Raw genomic sequence first — 19,621 nt, forward strand, 5'->3', positions numbered from 1 at the left:
GTTCTCCTCATATTATCATAGGTTTTATCTCACAGTCTAATTCGCTTCCTATGAAATGCAAAGCGCGCAAGTTCACGTAGCAGCTGGCCCCCAACAATACTAGGTTCAGTTAACATTGGCGTTAGGAGTTTCTGCTGTTCTCTTGCTGTTGAAATGACCGAAACTTCAAGGGAACCCAGAAGGCCCCGAGTATAAGTCAATGGTGTCCGCCGATCGTCGTAAGACAAATCCGACAGTCGTGGCTTTTGATCTAAAATACCATCTAGAGGCCGAATCTTTTGCCTCCATATAAAAACATGTTCAGGGTGAAATTGTCTTTAAAGGATACTCCTCATTGGACAATCCATACTTACGTTAAAAGGGTCTCTTGAGCACAAAATGTCCCCCTGCTGGGACCCCATTGATCAGCAGGAAGCTGGCAGTAAGTGTTCTATTTCTCTGCAGCACCACCACAGGGGAAATAAAGTATTACACATTGCCAATTCATATCAATGGGTCATCTGGGAAATGAAGGATAGGACAGGTCCTCCAGTACGAGGTAAACTCTTTCTCTCTCTTCTCTGACCAAGAGAGGATAATCCTGAACAGAGGACCCCCTCTATTAACTCAGAATTACCTAATAGGGTATAAAAAAAATGCGTTTTCTAAACTAGGCCACCCTTTTAAAGACACTGACTTTGCAGCAATTTATGACTTATATATATATATATATAAACAATATAAAATTACAGACAGGATTCCCAATAGTTTCCAGTAAAGTTTTGACATGTCGGCATCTGTACAATCGTCCGAAATGCCCAGAAAGTGCTTAAGAGAGTTATAATTGGAATTGTTACTATATATCTACATGTTTTATTGAGTAGGTATAGTAAGGAGGGGGCATTCTGGCCAAATGTCATTCAATCCCCGGGGCTTCACTAAGGTGGTGTAAAATAATCCTTATTTTACTCTAAGGAATTGTATGATCTTCTCTTTTATAGGTTTCTGTGATGTCCATTGTTTTCAGTGGAAAGGAGGCTGTTCATGTATTTTATACATATATAGTGTAGCACGGATGAATTTGTCATTTGACTGATTCTATTGTGCACCAAGACAACACTGGGATAATGTGGCAGTGTAACCCGCAGCTCTGCTACATCTGTGTATATATATATATATATATAGAGAAAGTTGAATAAAACAGCCGTGTTTCATCTTCATTGAAGTCCTGATGTGGTTCCTTTGTCCTATGGTTTTTTATATATTCAAGTTGAGGAACTAACATTTAGCTGTGTTGGAGTGCGGTGTTCATTTCATATATATATTTAAACGCTATCGCCATTGGCGAGTGCCACACTTGATGATGTAGTTCCCGCTGTACCAATGTCACATTGAAGTGAAATAGATGATGGTCTTTTCCAGGTCACCTATCTGTGTCACAATGTCATCCTAATATCTGTGAGTGAATATAATCTCCAACCTCTCCGCCCTATCCCTCTGATAATATGAATTTACTTTCATTTAGTCACCCTGACAATGTCTTTAGTACATATGAAACATACAGGGTCAAGCCTGACCTGCAGAGCTTACAATCAAAGGAACTTCTCATCAAGTCTGTATAGTTATAACAGCTCAATATCGGTAATTTTTTGGATATAAAGACATTTTGGAAATATTTGGATTCAGTATATATACACCTGGTTGACTGGTCGGCTTGACTTTATAGAGTCATAGGTCAAGCCAAGGAATGAATAATAAAGCCTTAGCAATTAATGGACTTGTCTGGTTTAGAAAACCCACATTCAAAGGCCCTGTTAATAGAGGGGTCCTATACTTCTGAGGTAATAGAGGGGTCCTATATTAAGGACCTTCATCTATTAGCTAGAGCAGAGAGCAGTCACAAAGAGCGCCTCGCATTCTGGAGGACCCAGTACATCTGTGTATTACATGGACAGCCCATTTATTTCAATGGGAACTGCGTAATGCTGCATTTCCACAGTGGTGGCGCTGCAGGGAAATTTAACACTTGCGATCGAGTTCCCCCCAAAGGTTATATGTGATCGCTAGAGACCATTATAGTGGGTCGCCCCTCTGATTAATTGTCATAAGGCATTGTCCAGAGTGGAGAACCCTATTAAGTTTTTAATCTGTATGCGGGAACAGTGAAATATACTACAACATCAGGCAGTAAGTCTTAAGTCTGTATATAACTATATATAAATATATATATGTGTGTGTGTGTGTGTGTGTGTGTGTGTGTGTGTGTGTGTGTGAGTGTGTGTGTGAGAGTGTGTGTGTGTGTGTGTGTGTGTGTGTGTGTGTGTGTGTGTGGGTGTGTGAGTGTTCTCACACAATGTGACCAAAAACCACTACCGTTAATAATAACAGTTGTTAGGGGTGTACCATCCATGAGGACTTTATCTCTGGTGGCATCTTCCTCTGACTGTAGACGGGCAGCATTTTTGTAGTTATAAAGTCCGACCCTGAAGGGAGCGCCATTTCACTTTACGCAAAATGGTGATAATTAATGGACGCAATGAAATTAAATTCTGATGGATCGTTGATCGTAATTGTGTGATCATGATCTGACGGGTATAGTTAATTAAAGTACAATGAACATATTGGTTGGAGTTTTTCAGAACCTTTAGGGTTAATCGCGCACGATTATTAGATTAATTTATAGAGTACTCTTTTATGCACCATTCAAAAAAAAACTACAAGGTCGTGTATGTATATACATATATATATATATATATATATAGAATATATAGTGTATATTTCACAAATATAGTAAAAATATAAAATCATCCAAATATTCTAGATAAATAATGAGCGTATATATATAAATGAATATATATATATATGTATGTATGTGTGTATGTGTGTGTATGTGTGTGTATGTGTGTGTGTGTGTGTGTGTGTGTGTGTGTGTGTGTGTGTGTGTGTGTGTGTGTGTGTGTGTATACAGACATCTATGCTCACACGCCTTCAACTATTCATTATCTTTCTTCAGCCCTTTAATACATTTTGACAGATGGATCACTCTTTTTTTCCTGTAATCCCTTCCTCCCTCTCTGTTTTTGTTCAGATCTTGTAATCCTTCTCTCTATAGGACCCTGCAGGAACCCCTTCAGATTGCAGAAGGCAGGAAAAAAGGGAGAGCGCAAGAGAGGGGGAGTGATACACGGAGAGGAGGGGGGTCATAGAGAGAAAGGAGGAAGGAGGATGTTGCTTTTCGTGATGCTAGTTTAGGCCAGGATGCATCAGCTACAGTGATATGGTGGGTGACAGTGTTTTTCATAGCTCCGCTTCATAGCTGTGCTACTGCATAATCCCACTGCTCCGCTCTACAGGAGAGAAGATGCTTCACTCAGCTTGATGTGACGGACACAAAAAGGAGGAGGTTGGAGGAGGAGGAGAGAAGAGGACTATGAGATCTGGGTACCCACGTCCTACATCCCAAAAATGATGAAGACGGAGGGTAAGACCCCAGGTGGGGGACCCAGGAGCTCTTCTCCGCACAGGAATGCATATGAGGTTGGGGTGCAGACGCTACGTGGTACTAAAGATGGGGCACCTGAAGTGGAGTCTGAGGAAGCGCGCAAATCAAGGTGCAAATATGGTTCCAATGTTCACCGTATTAAGAACATGTTCCTGCAGATGGGGACAGGACCAGCAGGTAGCGAAAATGAGACTGTGAAGGCCAAGGAGAAGCCAGCTCGACTGACTTTGCCGCGGGCCGGCAGCCTGAATGAAAACGTCAACCATAGCGCCCTGCTAAAGCTGGGGACCAGTGTATCCGAGCGGGTAAGCCATTTCGATACAAATACGGACAGACCGCCTTCGAGACTGCAGGAGGCACGCCGAGTGTTTGAGAGGAACCTCCAAGAAAAGGAGACCACCAACAGAATTTTCTTGCGTAAGGAAAGAGGTGGGTTTCAGGACAGAAAACTAGATGTTGTAGTGAGGTTCGGTGGGAGCACAGAATCCCTTGACAAGCTGGACACAGATGCCGTCTCCCCCACCGTCAGCCAATTAAGCGCAGTTTTCGAGAATGCTGACCTCCGCAATAACATTCACAAAATTCCCATCAAAGGTCCAAATAGCCGACGGACAAGAATTTTCCAGCCAGAAGCAGTCAAGGCCACAGAAGAGAAGAAAGTCGTCGGGAAGGAGGTAGATACCTCCCAAAAGCCAAACTCAGTCCAGGAGATATGTAAAACCAAACCGGTGGAAGTGGAAGAAAGTGGGGAATCGGAAACGGATGTAGTTAATGAGACGGAGTCACCGAAGGGCGAAGGGTCTACCAATGTTGCGACTGAAAATGGAGGCTCAGAAGCCAAGGGGGTGACAGCTCGGGAAGCAGAGCTAGAAGAAGAGGTGGAAGTAGAGGTAGCAGAAGAAGACTTCAAAAGGGAAGACTGGTCCGAAGTTGAGGTTATAGAACTCAGTGCTTATAGTGGACTAGGGGAGGACTCGGGGGGTAGTGGTTTGGATGAAGATGAGGAAGGATTTTATGAAGCGGTCAACAGTTGTCAAGAGATCGAGGGTCTGTCGGAAGAAGAAGAATCGGCTCCAACGCGAAAGATACGCTTCAGCACAGCCCCCATCAAGGTAAGACATGTAGGGTTCCCAGCCCTATCTACTCAACTTGTCTCGATGACATTTTAACAATTATGCCAAAAAATACTATTTGTCATTGGAACTAGTCCATACCAACATATATGGGCTTATAACATAACGGACACCATTGAATATTCCCATCACCTAAACAAGGCCATATATTCCCACAGTCCTTTGCAAAAGATTCTAGGAATGATACCGTGTATGTTAAGGCATGTGGAGTTTCCATGACACCAGCAAGAATATAATACCTCGTATCTGCTCTTCATCTTGCACCACTGACATTGTTAGCATCTGACTATGTACATATCTGTCTACATAAGCACGGAGCTGTATTCTTGGTGGTTTTTTTCTCTACTATAAGACACGTTCAGCTGTTTGAATGGAGGAAGTGTGTGTGTCTGTATGACACTTCCTGCTGCGGGGACAGTGGCAGCCTGGCAGGGTGTGTGGGGGGAAGGGAGTCCCCCGCGTTTCCTGTTATTGGGGTTATTGAGATATGTAGAGGTTCCCAGCTGCATGGATGGAGCCTAACATTGGTTATTGCATGCTAGTCGTATTCCAGCCGGCATGTCGGATGTCTAGCTAGATAGGTAGTGATCTTTTAGAGATGTTGCAAATGGTGCCACACCAGTTAATACAGAACATGGTGGCCTTTCTAGTTCCACATAAGCTTGGATGGGGGCATTGTACGGTTAAGTTGATGACGCAAGGGTTAAAGAGACCTACGTCTGCAGTTATTGTGTCTGTTAAGGGGAAGCGAGCATCTTGCGATTATACAACTGCCTGAATTCTACAGTGCGATATGTGTTAACAGAGCAGCGATCAGATCACATGCAAAGGGTTATTTGATTATGTAAAAAAAAGCGTGTGCTTCGCAGAATTGTATAACGACAGATGTAGCAGAGCTGAATTTAACGCTTTACGGTAGAAGTGAATCGGGATGATTGTGAGATCATGAAATCTAATGTAAAACCGCAGCAAACATATGAGATGTGCCAAATAACAAACACAGCTCTACTACATCTGTATAGCATGTGCCCAGGGTAGTAATAATTATCTACTGGTTTGTTGGGTCAAATGCAGTTCTCATTAACGAGGGGCTTTTAAAATAAAGGCATTCCATATGCCATATGATGTTTCGGTATCAGGGAGGACGTTGGGTCATTTCTACTCTATGACCAATAAAAGATCGGTTTAGATTCAGATGTGGTTTACCGTGATGTTTTGGTGGTCAACAGGTTGTCTGAGAACTTCAAGTGGTGCTCAGAGGAATCTCTTGAGACTTTTTTGACCAGAATGAATTCCCCCGTAGTGGTTGGGTTGACACCTAGTAAGCAAAGGGCCTTCATCAAGTCTATGCAGCAGATTAATCCATGACTGGTCGGTGACATATTCCTATTAGATTAGCAAGGAACTGCTGTTTGGTAATCTCATCCTGTGGTCTTCATGTCACAAGGTGATCTAATAATATTCTGCAAATAAGTGAAGGACCATGGACCATCGGTGGTGTAGACCATGTATGTTGTAGGTTAATAGATCACAAGCATAGGGTTACATATATACTCAACTCCAGGGGCCATGTGACCATTGGGCCCCTAAGCAAAACTTGGACTGGGAACTAACTCCTTCATGGTCCCTTTCAGCAGCTATTGAGTTTAAGACGTCAAAAGTTTATGATTATTTTGGTCTTCAGTTCTTTCAGTCTCCGAGCAAATTCCATTCAGTTTTCCAAAGCCTTTCCTATTCTCTGAGTAGAGGTGGGCCCACTTTACTGCCCGACCACATAGCAACTATGTCTATGCTCGGCTCATGCCTACACCAAAAGACCTCTTCTATCTATTCTTGGCAGAAGAGGTCTCAGAAGACAATAAGCCAATAGCTAAATTGGGTCGAATGACAGCCACTCTCTAGTCTGGCACGCACCTGTAAAGAGATGGGTCCATAGTACAGGCCTTGGAAGTGAGCATTGAATGTGCAACTTCGATAAAAAATAACCAAATGCCAACCTAAGGTTGAGTTGTCTGTGATTTTCCTGTACTAGACCTGGACCGCAAAATAGATATAGTGCTTGTCTCTAAGAAATGTAGACATGTAACATTTGACCACCAGAGGAAAACTACTCGATGGTCCATTCTCAGGTAAGCTCAACATATGCTGCATCAAAGTCTATTGAGGCCCGGTGCCATTGCTTATGGGAGATGGAAAGTGGAGACTAATACGGGCATAATATGGCCTAGGTGTTTAGATATTATGGTACACAATACTGCCATATAGTGCCATACAGTGAACACATAATAGCGTCAAAGTGAAAGAGTTAAGTAGTGCCCAAATAACAACATTATATTGCTTCTATAGAGTGGTGGAGGTCCCCAAATAGTAAAGGCTCCAGGGTAATTGACCCTTTTGCTAATGCAATTTCGTAGCCCTGGTAATTTTTACATCTCAGAAGGTCACATCCACCTCCAACGTTGTCTTGAACAAGCAGGTTCAGACGATATATTAATGGAGAATTGGCGAACCCCTCCAATACGCTGAAAACAATTGTTAAAATTTATGGAATGCAGATGTCATCTAAAAAGGTTTGACATTCAAGATATATCATTCATTTAAAGGAGTTGTCCAGGACTAAAAAAAAAAAAAAAAAAGAGTCAGATGTTTTTGCAGAAACAGTGCCACATCTGTCCATGGGATGTATCTGGTATTGCAGCGTTTACTTGAATGGACATAAGCTGCAATACCAGTCACAGCCCATGGACAGCCGTGGCTCTGACTAGACCCTTTTTTCTAGTCCTGGCAATATGATCTTCTAGCATTTGTTAAGTTGGCCATGCACCTATATGTTTTGATTATCGTCCCGATCATCACGTTGGGTACAAATATTGGGCCCCATGTAGCCTCATTGGTTGAGTGGCAGCAGATTATATATAATTGGATTTTCCAACCCAAATAAAAGGCACCTTCAAGATTTATGAATTTTAAGACTGCAAGTTGCTGGAATAAGAGAACTTCATCCTGAAATGATCTGTTTAACGCACAGCAACATACTTCTATTGCCATTGTATAACTAGGGTACAGATACAGCTCAACACCTGCAGTCCACAGCTTGGCCCCATAAATAGGACTGCAGCTACAGTAGGGTCTTGATGAGCACCCCCTATGATATTTTAGATAAGAAATGCTCCTTAACCTGAAATTGTCTGTTGCAAACTGGGAAACATACAGGTGCTGTCATTGTATAAATAGGCTGTAAAAAATATCTGATGAAGTCATCGGTACAGTCCAAGGCTTGATCCCATGGTTACTACTGTTAATATGGGAGGTCAAAATGTTGAATTGGTCATTTCAGCTAGATGTCCCACATCCAGTAAATGCCAGTGCCGGACATTTTAATGATTTTAATCTAGCAACATGACTACTAGTGGTTATATTACCCTACTCTTGGGCTATACAGGATAACAACGAGTATTGAGTATTGATGGATTATTGAGGGATACGCAAGATCGAGGACACTACAAGCTTACTGCATAGCCATCCAACAGTTGTACTAAGGACAACCAAAACAATGGTGGCTGTCAGGGACGGACTGAGTGGTCTGGACCTGCAGGCAATAATGGTCATGGGCTTCTTATCAACCACCATACTTTTAATACACTTGAGCCAGGTTAACATAATACCTTTGAGCAGGATTTTATCTCATGTATCACTGGTGGATTACATAGGCATATATACTAAAAAGTAGGGTCGTAGATGAGAAGGGTGCTACAGGGGTATGTGCCCCGGGTGCTCGGTACCACAGGGGGGCATGCCAACAAGCCAGTTTGCCTTGGCAAGGGTATTTAGATACTGGTCTAGGGCACCGAACTGCACCTTTACCCCGGGTGAAGGAAAGCCTTGCTACGGCTGTGCCATAGAGGCAGCCCATGCAGTTGCTAAAAGCCCAGTAGAGAAGGTTGGCTGGATTACGTACTTTAATGGGTGATAAGAACTTGTGTAGGGATCCTCTCTCCACATGCCCAATATAGGCACACAAATATGTGAAGAATTATCCCAATAATCATGGAAAGGAGATGGAGGTGCAAACAAAGACCAAGTTCTTCTATACCAGGTAGCTAGGGCAGGGGCATAGCTAGAGGAAGGCTGGTGAGCATGTTCCAGAAGGGTGCAAACAAGCCACTATGCCTTGGCCAGGGTATTTAGATACAGGGATAGGGTAGTGAACTGAGTGTTTGCCCTGTGTAAAGGAAAACTTGGCCACAACACTGGATCAAGGGGCCCTATATAATGTTTCGTATTAAACCCCCCCACCTCTATGTATATCAACATCGCCGTAGCCCTAGCACTGATAGCCACTCAGTGCCCTAAATGTTGCTTTCATGGGAGTAGACTTCAGATGCCCTCTAAAGAGGGTTATTTTGTTTTTATTACTCTGCGAAATGGGACTTCTTAGGTTGTACAGCTTGTGACCATAAACAAATCTCACAATAACACTTTTGTATTTGAGTAATTTAAGGCAAGTGATTATTTTCACGGAATATGATCAGTTGGTTGCTAGGCATTTATAAACACAAGGGGACCAAAGGCTCCGAACAGAAAAATCAAAGGTATCAAGAGGTACACAAGATAAGTCCTCCACAAGGTACACGTGATATAATGAAATATGGAGATAATTGGTCTATGGCGTCTCCGGTTATGAGAAATTTGGGTATCATTCAATGGAAAGATGATAGTGTAACAATGAAGGATGAGATTCCATGAAACTTATAGTTCTTACTCCCCTCACAGGTGTTTAGCACATACTCTAATGAGGAATATGACCGGCGCAACGATGATGTGGATCCTATGGCTGCCTCAGCGGAATATGAGCTTGAGAAGAGGGTGGAGAGGCTGGAACTCTTCCCTGTGGAACTGGAGAAAGGTATAGAATAAAATACATCTGTTGGAATACTGAGAAATAATGTTTTATTCCAATCACAGTCTGTATAAGGGATTCCAATATAACTCTTCAATAAAGACAATTTAGGCCACACCTCTAAAGAGACAAGGTTACACCCCTGCTTAACGCAGCCATTTATACTAGGAAGGGGTAGGAGGAAAAAAAAATGGAGCTTCTGAGGACCAAAAAAATTGGTTTGCATGAATGGTCAACAAATATCTACATTGTAGCTCAAAAGTCCCCAACTTTACATTAAATTTTGAGAAATGATTGAGAGCAACATTCAACAGAAAGAGGAACATATTAAACTTGGAGGACCATGAAAACACAAAAGTTTAATATGCTCAATAGGGAGTTATCTAGGGGCACTGGCAGGGCATGTGTCCTGTGCTGGATGCCAGGGGGGAGATCCAATAAACCACTCTGACTTGGCGAGGGTGCTTCGATTTAGGTAATGGGCCGAAAGATGAATCTTTGCACTGGATAAAATAAAGTCGAGCCATGACTGTTCTTGTTCACAGGTTGGCTGAAGGGAAGACAGAGTTACAGGCAATGCTAAGTTTCAAGTGGTACACACCAAAGAAAATAGGTCTAATACCACTCAGATTGGCATTGTTGTTACAATACTGTCAATTCATGATTTCCCATACATGGCCTTAGGAGGAATGGATGGAGAATGGAGTGACATGTAGTGCCATGATGGATCATAAGGAGTCCCCGATTGTAATAATTAATACATGCAGTCAGTCATTAACTCACGGCAGTCGGACAAACCATATGTGCAAACTGTGCAGCTGCACAGGGACCTTGCAGGTAAAAGGGGATCACTGCTACCTTAACAACTAAAAAATAACTGTGGTTTCTATTCTATTGGTGGATTGGCACACCAGTGATGGGTTTTCTGGAGAGCCATGTATGAGGTGAACTATGGCTAGCATCCCTCTCAGCAAATTGACACTTGGAAAACAAGGGGCCCACTAACGGTTCATGTACAGGAGCCTTTTGTGGTCAATGCCCGCTCTATCTAATGGCACGTATTACGAGCCACACAGCTGGGGGACATGAGCCACTGGTTGGGGACCATCATTGCAATATTATTCTTCTTGCTAGTTTAGGATGGACTCCCTGTATATTTGTATAAGTTTCACTGAGTACAGGGGCCTAGTTATAAGTGGTACAGCAGTGGCAGCTGCACTCGGGCCCTGATGCCTGAGGGGCCCAAAGATCCCTCTGCTACATAATAAGACACCAGTATTATGAATGGCACATGGTAGGTGGGCGGCACTATTATAGATTTTGCTTTGGGCCCAGGAGCTTCAAGTTGCCTCATATACTGATTGAGTATATGAGCCATACAGTGTTGCAGGGGACAGCCCTGTTCCCTTCGGCACTGGGTTCTGAGTCCATCCAGGTCAACATTTCAAGGCGAATGGTGTCCTTAAACTCCAAAAATGTAGGCCATACATGCTGACTACCTAGGCCAATATCTACATAAAGACCCGTAAAGACATATGGTAATTAATGCAATATGTTTTCAAATTAAAATTTTTCTTTATTTAGTTGTGCAGATTGAGGGACTTTTCTAGGCAGTTAACTTCTGAGTTTATTGCAGAATAGCTAAAACCACTTTGCACTGCTCGCCTTTCCACAATATGGGCCTCCTAATGTACATACATTTGTAGAAATATTAATATTTAATGAGAGCAGTGGCTCACACTAAGCTGCGTCCATATGTTTCATTGTCTTCAAATGGAAAAGAGAAACTCTTTTATCAACCACTGACTATTCCTTTTCAATGTTCATTGGTCAATGATAAGAATAAAGATACAGGAAGTAAATATTACTGCTATGAGGACTTGGGAATAAAATGGATAAATATATGGCAGCATGTACTGAGCAACTTCCCAATAGACATCTGAACCTCAACTATACAATAAACCAAGAAAATTACAATATGGTTTAAACTTTATCTTTGTAGATAGATAGATAGATAGATAGATAGATGATGATGATAGATAGATGATAGATAGATGATAGATAGATAGATAGATAGATAGATAGATAGATAGATAGATAGATAGATAGATAGATAGATAGATAGATAGATAGATAGATAGATAGATAGATAGATAGATAGATAGATAGATAGATAGATAGATAGATAGATAGGATAGATAGATAGATAGGTTTTTACCCAGTTTTCCCACAGACAGGTCTGACTAACAAATAGCTGAATAGAATTCTCGTCTGTAGAAAACCCCTTTTTTAACTATTAGGGATCTCTATGTTAAAGGGGTCCTCAGGACTTGCAATTGATGGCCTATGAATGTATGATCGGTGGAGGTCCGACCCCTGAGAACCCCACTGATCAGCATAACAAAGGGGGCACAGTGATGAGCCTGGATAAAACAATAAAGGAGCTGCAGCCCCTTCTTCCTGTTGATCGGAGGTGATCCTGGGGGTCGACCGATCATACTTTGATGGCCTATCCTAAGTCCAGGATGACCCCTTTAATAGAGAGGTGTCCCGTATTCATGACCTCCATAATTAGCTAAATTAAACACTTGCTACCAGGTCACCCTACAGATGACAGGTGATCTATGAGGGTCCCAGCTGCAGGATACCTTGTGATCAACTTATTTTTCTTCTAACAAAAGTGGATTATCAAAATTAGAGAACTCCTTTAGGAGGAGACAACCCAAAGACTTGTATCTATTGGTGAATTTTTGTTTTAGTTAAGAGGAAAAAGCTCTATAGTTCTGAATGCAGAGTGATTTCGAAATAATAATAGTCATACATCAGTAACGTCACTGTATACTACGGATTTTATAGCCTATATGTGTTCACCTAAATGGCTACCAGCATTGTGTGTGGACACAAGCAAATCTCACAGACTATATCTTCATAAATCATCCCGTCTAAACGTCAAGAATCTTTCTGTGTGAATGATTATTAACGATGAGTAATGATTGATAATTTAATCGTTAAAGGGTGGTCTGGTTCAGAAAATAAATTTTTTAAATACCCGATTAGGGAATTCAGCGTTAATAGAGGTGGACCTTCATTGTGGACAATCATCTATTAGCGGAGTCAAGAGTGTCTGCAAAGAGCATCTCCCACTCTGGAGGACCAACCACGTCCTTGCATTAAACGGACAGCACATTGTTTTCATTATGAACAGTGTAATGCTTCACTTCCCCTCTGGTGGCACTGTAGGCAGATTAAATACTTGCTGCTATATTCCATGACAGATTGCAGCTGATCTCTGGGACACCATGTGATCATCTTAATATTGGGGGACACGTCTAACAAAAGGGATTATCCAAAGTAGATATCCTAGACAACCAATACAAAATATGCTTCCCTGTTATCAGCCATCTCGCATTAGGGGGGTTGACTGTAATATTTTAATGGCAGTCCAAAAGGAAAAATTCCCCCATGATTACTACTTTATCTAACATTTCTCTATGTGAAACATTTACATAAATATAAGTGAACTATATTATTAGCCGCTCTGGATTTGTACAGGTTTTAAGATCAGTCATTTCCCGGTAAATACAACGTACTTCCAGCAAAAACTAAATTAGTCCTAAAGTCCTAATAAAAGTTGGTAAACCGCCGATATTTATCAGAAATAAGATAAAGAATCTTATTGGGTGACAGTAAGACTCTGCTATGAGTAAGAAGTGTGTATGGGGGAAGTGTGAATAAGACTGTGGACACCTCTCCTCGTGATACGTCATTGAGCGGTATATATTATTTATGTGTAAAAGTATTTAAAGGACAATTAAAGGGGCTCTCTGGAAATACCAGTATAGCTTAAATGATAGAGAACTCTATAACTTACTGATTTGTTCAGATGCAAGGGTTGGGGGCGCCGTTCATTTACTCGTATCTTTGTTTAGAGATATCTATACGGATCTATGGTAATATAGACAATTCGTGAGTAAAGGAAAAAAGCCCATTACCCCACCATCAGTCTACAAAAAACAGCCATTGTAGGCCAAACTGTAATCCCTGGGTCCTGACTCTGCGGCAGCCGGGACTGTAAATTCTGGGGGCACATAATGCGTTACAATGCAGGTTTTCTACAGTAGGGTAGACACAGGGGTATTGTCACCCACTGGACACATCTCCATTGGTCTGAACATATTCCTTAGGCAGTGTTTCCCAATCAAGATTCCCTGGGGTTCCTCAGAACAAATCAGCAGGAAGGCAAACAGAAACGCCTCACACATACGACCGTGTGTGCCGTCCGAGTCCCGTCAGTGATCCGAGGAAAGATAGGACATGTTCTATCTTTCCACGGCTCGGAGACTCGGACCATGTTTCACGGACCCGATTCACCCGCTAAAGTGAATGGGTCCGTGAAGACTATCGGGTGCCACTCGGATGTCGTCAAAAACGGCCCGAGTGGCACAACGGTCGTGTACATGAGGCATTAGGACAAACTAATCATCCTGCTTAAAGATTCTTGGCAAAGCAGTCAACAAATCTAGGGCAAAATATAGGCTGGGCAAGAATTATACAAGGTTTTACCCCAACCCAAGAACATTTAAGGTAGGAATGGAAGTAGAAGTTCCCCAGGAGTGTCAAAAAATCTCAGTGGTAATAGGGTTGGGGGACTCCGACTTAGGGAAGCCCCCCCTATAAACAATTATAAGAAATAATAATAATTATGGGTTTTTACTATATGAATTTGACATTTGAACATCACTTTCTGCATCCAATCAAAAGGACAATTCCAGAGTAATGGAAATGCCAAGTTTCTGGTTAGATACCTTCATTACTATTCTCTTGGTCTTACTGGATTGGCATATTCTTCTTATCATTCTTTGCAGACTCGGAGGGTCTTGGAATCAGTATTATTGGGATGGGGGCTGGAGCAGACATGGGCCTCGAAAAGCTTGGAATATTTGTCAAAACTGTGACCGAAGGTGGAGCAGCACACCGAGATGGAAGGTATTGTCTTGAAATACATTACTTTTCCATTATGTGCCTACTGTTTTACCGTCATATAGAAAGCATTGTAGATGTAATATCTGTCAATAATATCCAGATAAGGCTTAACTTTTGATGTTCATAATGTCCTAATGTTAAGGGCCATCCTTTGATTGGCCAACTTTATCTTCTAAAATTGCAAGGGTTTGGTTTTAATGGTACATTATTCTCAGAGACACTTTTTATGCCAAACAACCCAAAAATAGCTAAATTATATCTAAAAATTCTTCAACAGGATCCAGGTGAATGACCTTTTGGTGGAAGTTGATGGAACAAGTCTGGTAGGGGTTACGCAGTCCTTTGCAGCATCTGTTTTGAGGAATACCAAGGGACGTGTGAGGTGAGGTATACTCTATGTCAGAGGAACTCAATCTTTGGCCACTGGAGCTTCAATATGGGTGTCAATATGGCAAATAGGTGGACACCAAAGTAGCCACTGGAGCAACCTATACAAATGTGTCAATATGGCAACCAGGTGAACCTCAATGTAGTTTCACTAATGTTTATGAGCGTGCGCTAGCCGTAGCCACTCAACCAACAAGTCTGACTGGTTCAACATATTAGCCATCGACACAAATTCTATCATCAACTTGTAGGGTGAGGGCACAACTCCTCATTAGATACAAGGGTTCCTCATTACTGAAGAAAGGGAGAAGAGGTTTTTGGTGGCTTTATATTTTCTTGTCACGTGATGTTTCTCAGGAGCACAGTGAGGATACTACTGCCGATACTCTTATTACTATTTCTATATGTGTCTTATGATGTTGGTCTTCATCAGGTTTTTAATTGGTCGGGAAAAACCAGGGGAGCAGAGTGAGGTTGCCCAACTCATTCAACAGACGCTGGAACAGGAGAGGTGGCAAAGGGAGAACATGGAACAACGTTATAATCAGTGTAATGAAGACGATGAGGAAGTGAGTGGAGCTTTCAAATTATATCTAAATACAGCACCAATACATTTATGGTGCCGCCTTAACCGATTTATTTTTCTGTTTGCCTAGACAGGGGAATATGCTACAGATGAGGAAGATGAAGAGATGAGCCCTATGTTTCCAGGAGGCGATCTGGCAATTGAAGTATTTGAGCTACCTGAAGGAGAAGATGCCTTGTCCCCAGTGGAGATGGATCCTGAGAAACTAGTGCACAAATTCAAAGAGGTAAAATCTTCAAAATCACATAGATCATACAATGTCCACAATGCTTGTCCACGTGGTGATCTACATCTGAAATCTTTGGCGTGTTTTTTGTATTCAGTTACAGATAAAGCATGCTGTGACCGAAGCCGAGATCCAACAACTCAAGAGGAAGGTGAGGCAGAAGTGTTACCTAATTGGCCATCAACTCACTGGTGTGGGCAACCCATGAGGAGGTCTTATTGTAATAAATGCTAGATACAAAAAAAATCAACACCATTCAGCCAATAAGTGACATTTAATTCTTCACTTACCAAATCCACTATCCAAGCACACATGGATTCAGCACTTGTCCCGTCTCCTCATCCAAGGGTGGAATGATTCTTCGACTTGTTCGCTAACATTAGGATGCCTATTGAGGTGGAGAGCCCATTTCCCGTTGATACCACTCATTAGGAAATGGTATTAATCCTACCGGAGATAAAGTTCTCCTCCCAAGGTGTCCAATAACAGGACTACTTCTATGGTATTTATACACGATCCAATGTCGCAAAAGTTTGAAAACCCATACTTTCCTGAGTTGCCTTGAGTTGGGTTATACTATTGGCATGTTGGGATTTAATGCCTATTTATTTAATCCTTGCATCCATTCTGACACATTTGGCTACCTATCTGCAGTTGGCTGGGTTGGAACAAGACCGTTCTCGTTGGCGGGTGGAGAAAGTTCAGCTACAACAGAGTGTCCAGGAGAATAGGGATCGTGTAGAGAAGCTCCAGGGATACTGGATGGAGGCTCAGAGCTTGTGTCAGGCCGTGGATGAGCATCTAAAAGAAACCCAAGCCCAACACCAGGGACTAGAGCGCAAGTACAGTAAAGCCAAAAGGTTGATCAAGGAGCACCAGCAAAAGTAAGCAATGTTGTCACAAACCACCTTTGGTTAAACTTCTAGACTTTGATTGAACTTCTAGTCTTCATTCTTTAAGATGAACCTCATGTTTTATTGTTTAATAACACATGACTCTATATGGGAACCAGGACATGTGTATTTCACCCTATAAGATTTTTTTTTACTGATTTTCTCTTTAGGGAACTGGACTTCTTAAAGAAAGAGGAGATGCAGAAGCAAGCACTGGAAGAAGTGGAGACTTCACATGCGGCAGAGATCCAGAAGCTACAGGAGAAGGTCCTTATAATTATCTCTTGTAACTTCCAATGGCTATCATATAGTGCAGCTGCCAATTGATATACTTAACGGGTACCTGTGAGCAGGCCCTTTGCTATAGTTTTCCCTGCCTCGAATAAGCATGCAAGGAAGGAGCTGCCCAAGATCAAGCATGGTGTAATAGCCCTTTAAACAAGAAGACCATTCAGAGACAAGAAGACATAATCAAAATCCATTAAAGTAACGTTCAATCGATGTATGTCTGCCGCATTGGAAGTTGCCTGACCGTAACACCGTCATTTGTTAAACAGATTGCTTTCTTATGACTGTGGTCCTGAAAGAACCCTCCTAAAATGTTGTTTTATTTTATACGGGGCATAATGCATATTGCTTTTATAACTAACATACTGTACATTATCATGCAGTCTATCGCCTCACTAGGAAACCTCCACTATCTCTAAGTAACAGAGTTGGAATGGTGGTAAAAGTGGAAACAATCAAGATGAGGTTTAATATTTTTGTAAAAGTTGCAGGAGGGCAAATACATCCCAATATGTTAAATTCCTTTAATGGTGGATGGCTTTGTCTGATAGCTTACCTTCGATTAGAGGCATGCTTAGGATTGCTACATCAATGTTTACGGTCAGTGTTATCTCACCGACCCCCATCTATGTCTATTTTTAACTATTTAGTAAGGCTGGGGGTACCCTTGGTGCCAATCCCACCCTAATTATCCTTTTATGTGTTTCTGTACTATGTATTATTAATACTTCATGTATTTCTCCCCTTTTTCTCCAACCCAGGTCTCAGAATTAGAGAAGAAGCTTGCCACCCTCCAATGTTCCACCCCTACTTAGTTCGAATGTTACGAAGGATGGGGAATGTTGGGCAGGAGGTGGGCATCGTTTTTCCACCCCTGCAGGATTTCTGCCCCAGTGATGGAACTGCAGCCAATTGCCCCCTTCCCATAGCTCACTTACTACCCCAACAATTATATTGTGGGGTTGGAGTACTATTAACTGGGATGTTGACAAGTGATTGTCGTTCTTTCTTGATTTCTAACTGGGCAACGATGGATACCAGCTGGATGAATTGCGGCTACAGCACCATGGCCTGTGTCTTCCCACCAACCATGTATTTATGTGGACATCAGGCCGGAACTTGGGTTGTGCCCCTTCTCAAGATATTTTATTCAGTGGCCCCAATGGCTGTATCTTAATGAGGACATTGCAATGACTGGGGTCTTTGGCGCCCTAGTGGCCTACGCAGTGACTGCGGCCTCCCTACCTGGATTTTGCGTATCTCTGTGCTGTGTTTGTGCTGGTGGTCTCTGTCTTTTACCTGCCCTTGGTATCTCAAGATCAGTGTGTACCACACACCTTTACCCACCTAAACTTTTATTTACAATCTGTGATACCCTAACCGCTCTTTCCAATTGTGACTAAGGCAAGTGAGTGTAAGTGTAACCCTCGTCTACCCACATTGGAAGACGTCATTTTGTGTTAGAACCAATATTCGACTTATTAACTTATGGGGGCATTAGGATCAAGGTGTCCCATACTTCTGCAATGCAATTTCTTCTTGGTAGGTTGGCAGATGCTTCTACCATGGATGTTGGTTCAGCCCATAAAATGGACGATGCTTTCAGCGGGGCAAACATTAGCGACATAGACGAACATAAGTTGGATAGTGAAGTACCCGTGCGTGTGATTAGAGCATGCACTGAATTCTAATGTGCATAGTATGTAATGGGTAAGGTCTGTATACCAGGATGAATGCATTAGCTTTGTTTTGCTATAAGACAGACTTCTCAAATATGTGCATATTATAATGTATACATATATTTATGTAGAAGTACCCAAAAATGCTTATTTTTTGGATGGCACCTAATACCCATGCCAGGAGGTGCGTGCACGACTGGATTGTGCAATCCACAGAGCAGCGACAGGTGTGTATGTATGTTGTGTGTGTGTATACAGATGTATATATGGTATACATCTATATACACAGGCGTGCCAGCTTGTCACATCACAGCTGTATATATATATAGCTTTGTATAACTGTGAGTCAATCTCTGCCGGGTCTTGAAATCTTTTAATCTGTAACCGCACATGCAGATAACATACAGTGCTAGTCATGAAAAGCCACTATTTCTGGCAAGGAAGCTGCCGGCAGCCATGTTTGTAACTGGTTATCCCTTCCTGTTACAGTAGATGACCTATGAGAGCGATCAGAAGGAAGAGTCTGATGGCATTGAGTTGGTATTTGCCATGATTAAAACTGGCACTGTTCTTGAAGAGAAGAAGACGGGTTATTTGTATATTTTGAGCAACGGATGCATGGGGTGAGAAGGACTGCCACTAGGGGGAGTGAGTGAGTAAGGAGGGTGAGTGATACTGTGCCAAATTACTATCTGTCTATTTATTGGTCTGTAACTGAGGAAATAAAAGGAAGGAGGATGTACATACAAAGACAAATTAGTTTTGCGGCAAAGGAAACAGAAGAGTTTGGGGGATTATGGATTGGATTAAAAAAGGAAGTTTGACATTAAACAGACTCAAATAATTCAGATTTTCTCATTTCTTATAAAAGTTGTGATATGGGAAAAGTTGAAGACAATATTGAAAAAATGAACTAAACCTCACTCTGCCCCCACTCTGTACAGTGATTTTATACCATATCATAACTCTTGGTTATAACAATCATATATGAGACCACACCCATTTCAGATGGCCCCTCCCATTTTGGGCTAGAATACCTGGATTGTATTTCGGGACATTTTGATT

At 41.9% G+C, this 19,621-nt stretch overlaps 1 protein-coding gene across 1 annotated transcript; it reads left to right on the plus strand.

Moving 5' to 3' along the window:
- Positions 1–3,156: 3,156 nt before the first annotated feature.
- Positions 3,157–19,400, plus strand: PPP1R9B (protein phosphatase 1 regulatory subunit 9B). Its single transcript, XM_075846380.1, has 10 exons — positions 3,157–4,593; positions 9,388–9,520; positions 14,380–14,500; positions 14,775–14,879; positions 15,318–15,453; positions 15,541–15,696; positions 15,794–15,847; positions 16,351–16,580; positions 16,760–16,856; positions 17,639–19,400. The coding sequence occupies exons 1-10, from the start codon at positions 3,445–3,447 to the stop codon at positions 17,690–17,692; spliced, it is 2,235 nt and encodes a 744-aa protein (XP_075702495.1). The 5' UTR covers positions 3,157–3,444; the 3' UTR covers positions 17,693–19,400.
- Positions 19,401–19,621: the final 221 nt, after the last annotated feature.

Source organism: Rhinoderma darwinii, chromosome 13, assembly GCF_050947455.1.
Source record: "Rhinoderma darwinii isolate aRhiDar2 chromosome 13, aRhiDar2.hap1, whole genome shotgun sequence".
Lineage (NCBI taxonomy): Eukaryota > Metazoa > Chordata > Amphibia > Anura > Rhinodermatidae > Rhinoderma > Rhinoderma darwinii.

Bases quoted from the DNA above. Each gene is read 5' to 3' on its own strand.
- PPP1R9B (XM_075846380.1), top strand. From the start codon at position 3,445: ATGATGAAGACGGAGGGTAAGACCCCAGGTGGGGGACCCAGGAGCTCT. The intron at 15,454-15,540 runs GTGAGTGGAGCT...CTGTTTGCCTAG, and splicing joins GTAATGAAGACGATGAGGAA to ACAGGGGAATATGCTACAGA. The intron at 15,848-16,350 runs GTGAGGCAGAAG...ACCTATCTGCAG, and splicing joins TCCAACAACTCAAGAGGAAG to TTGGCTGGGTTGGAACAAGA.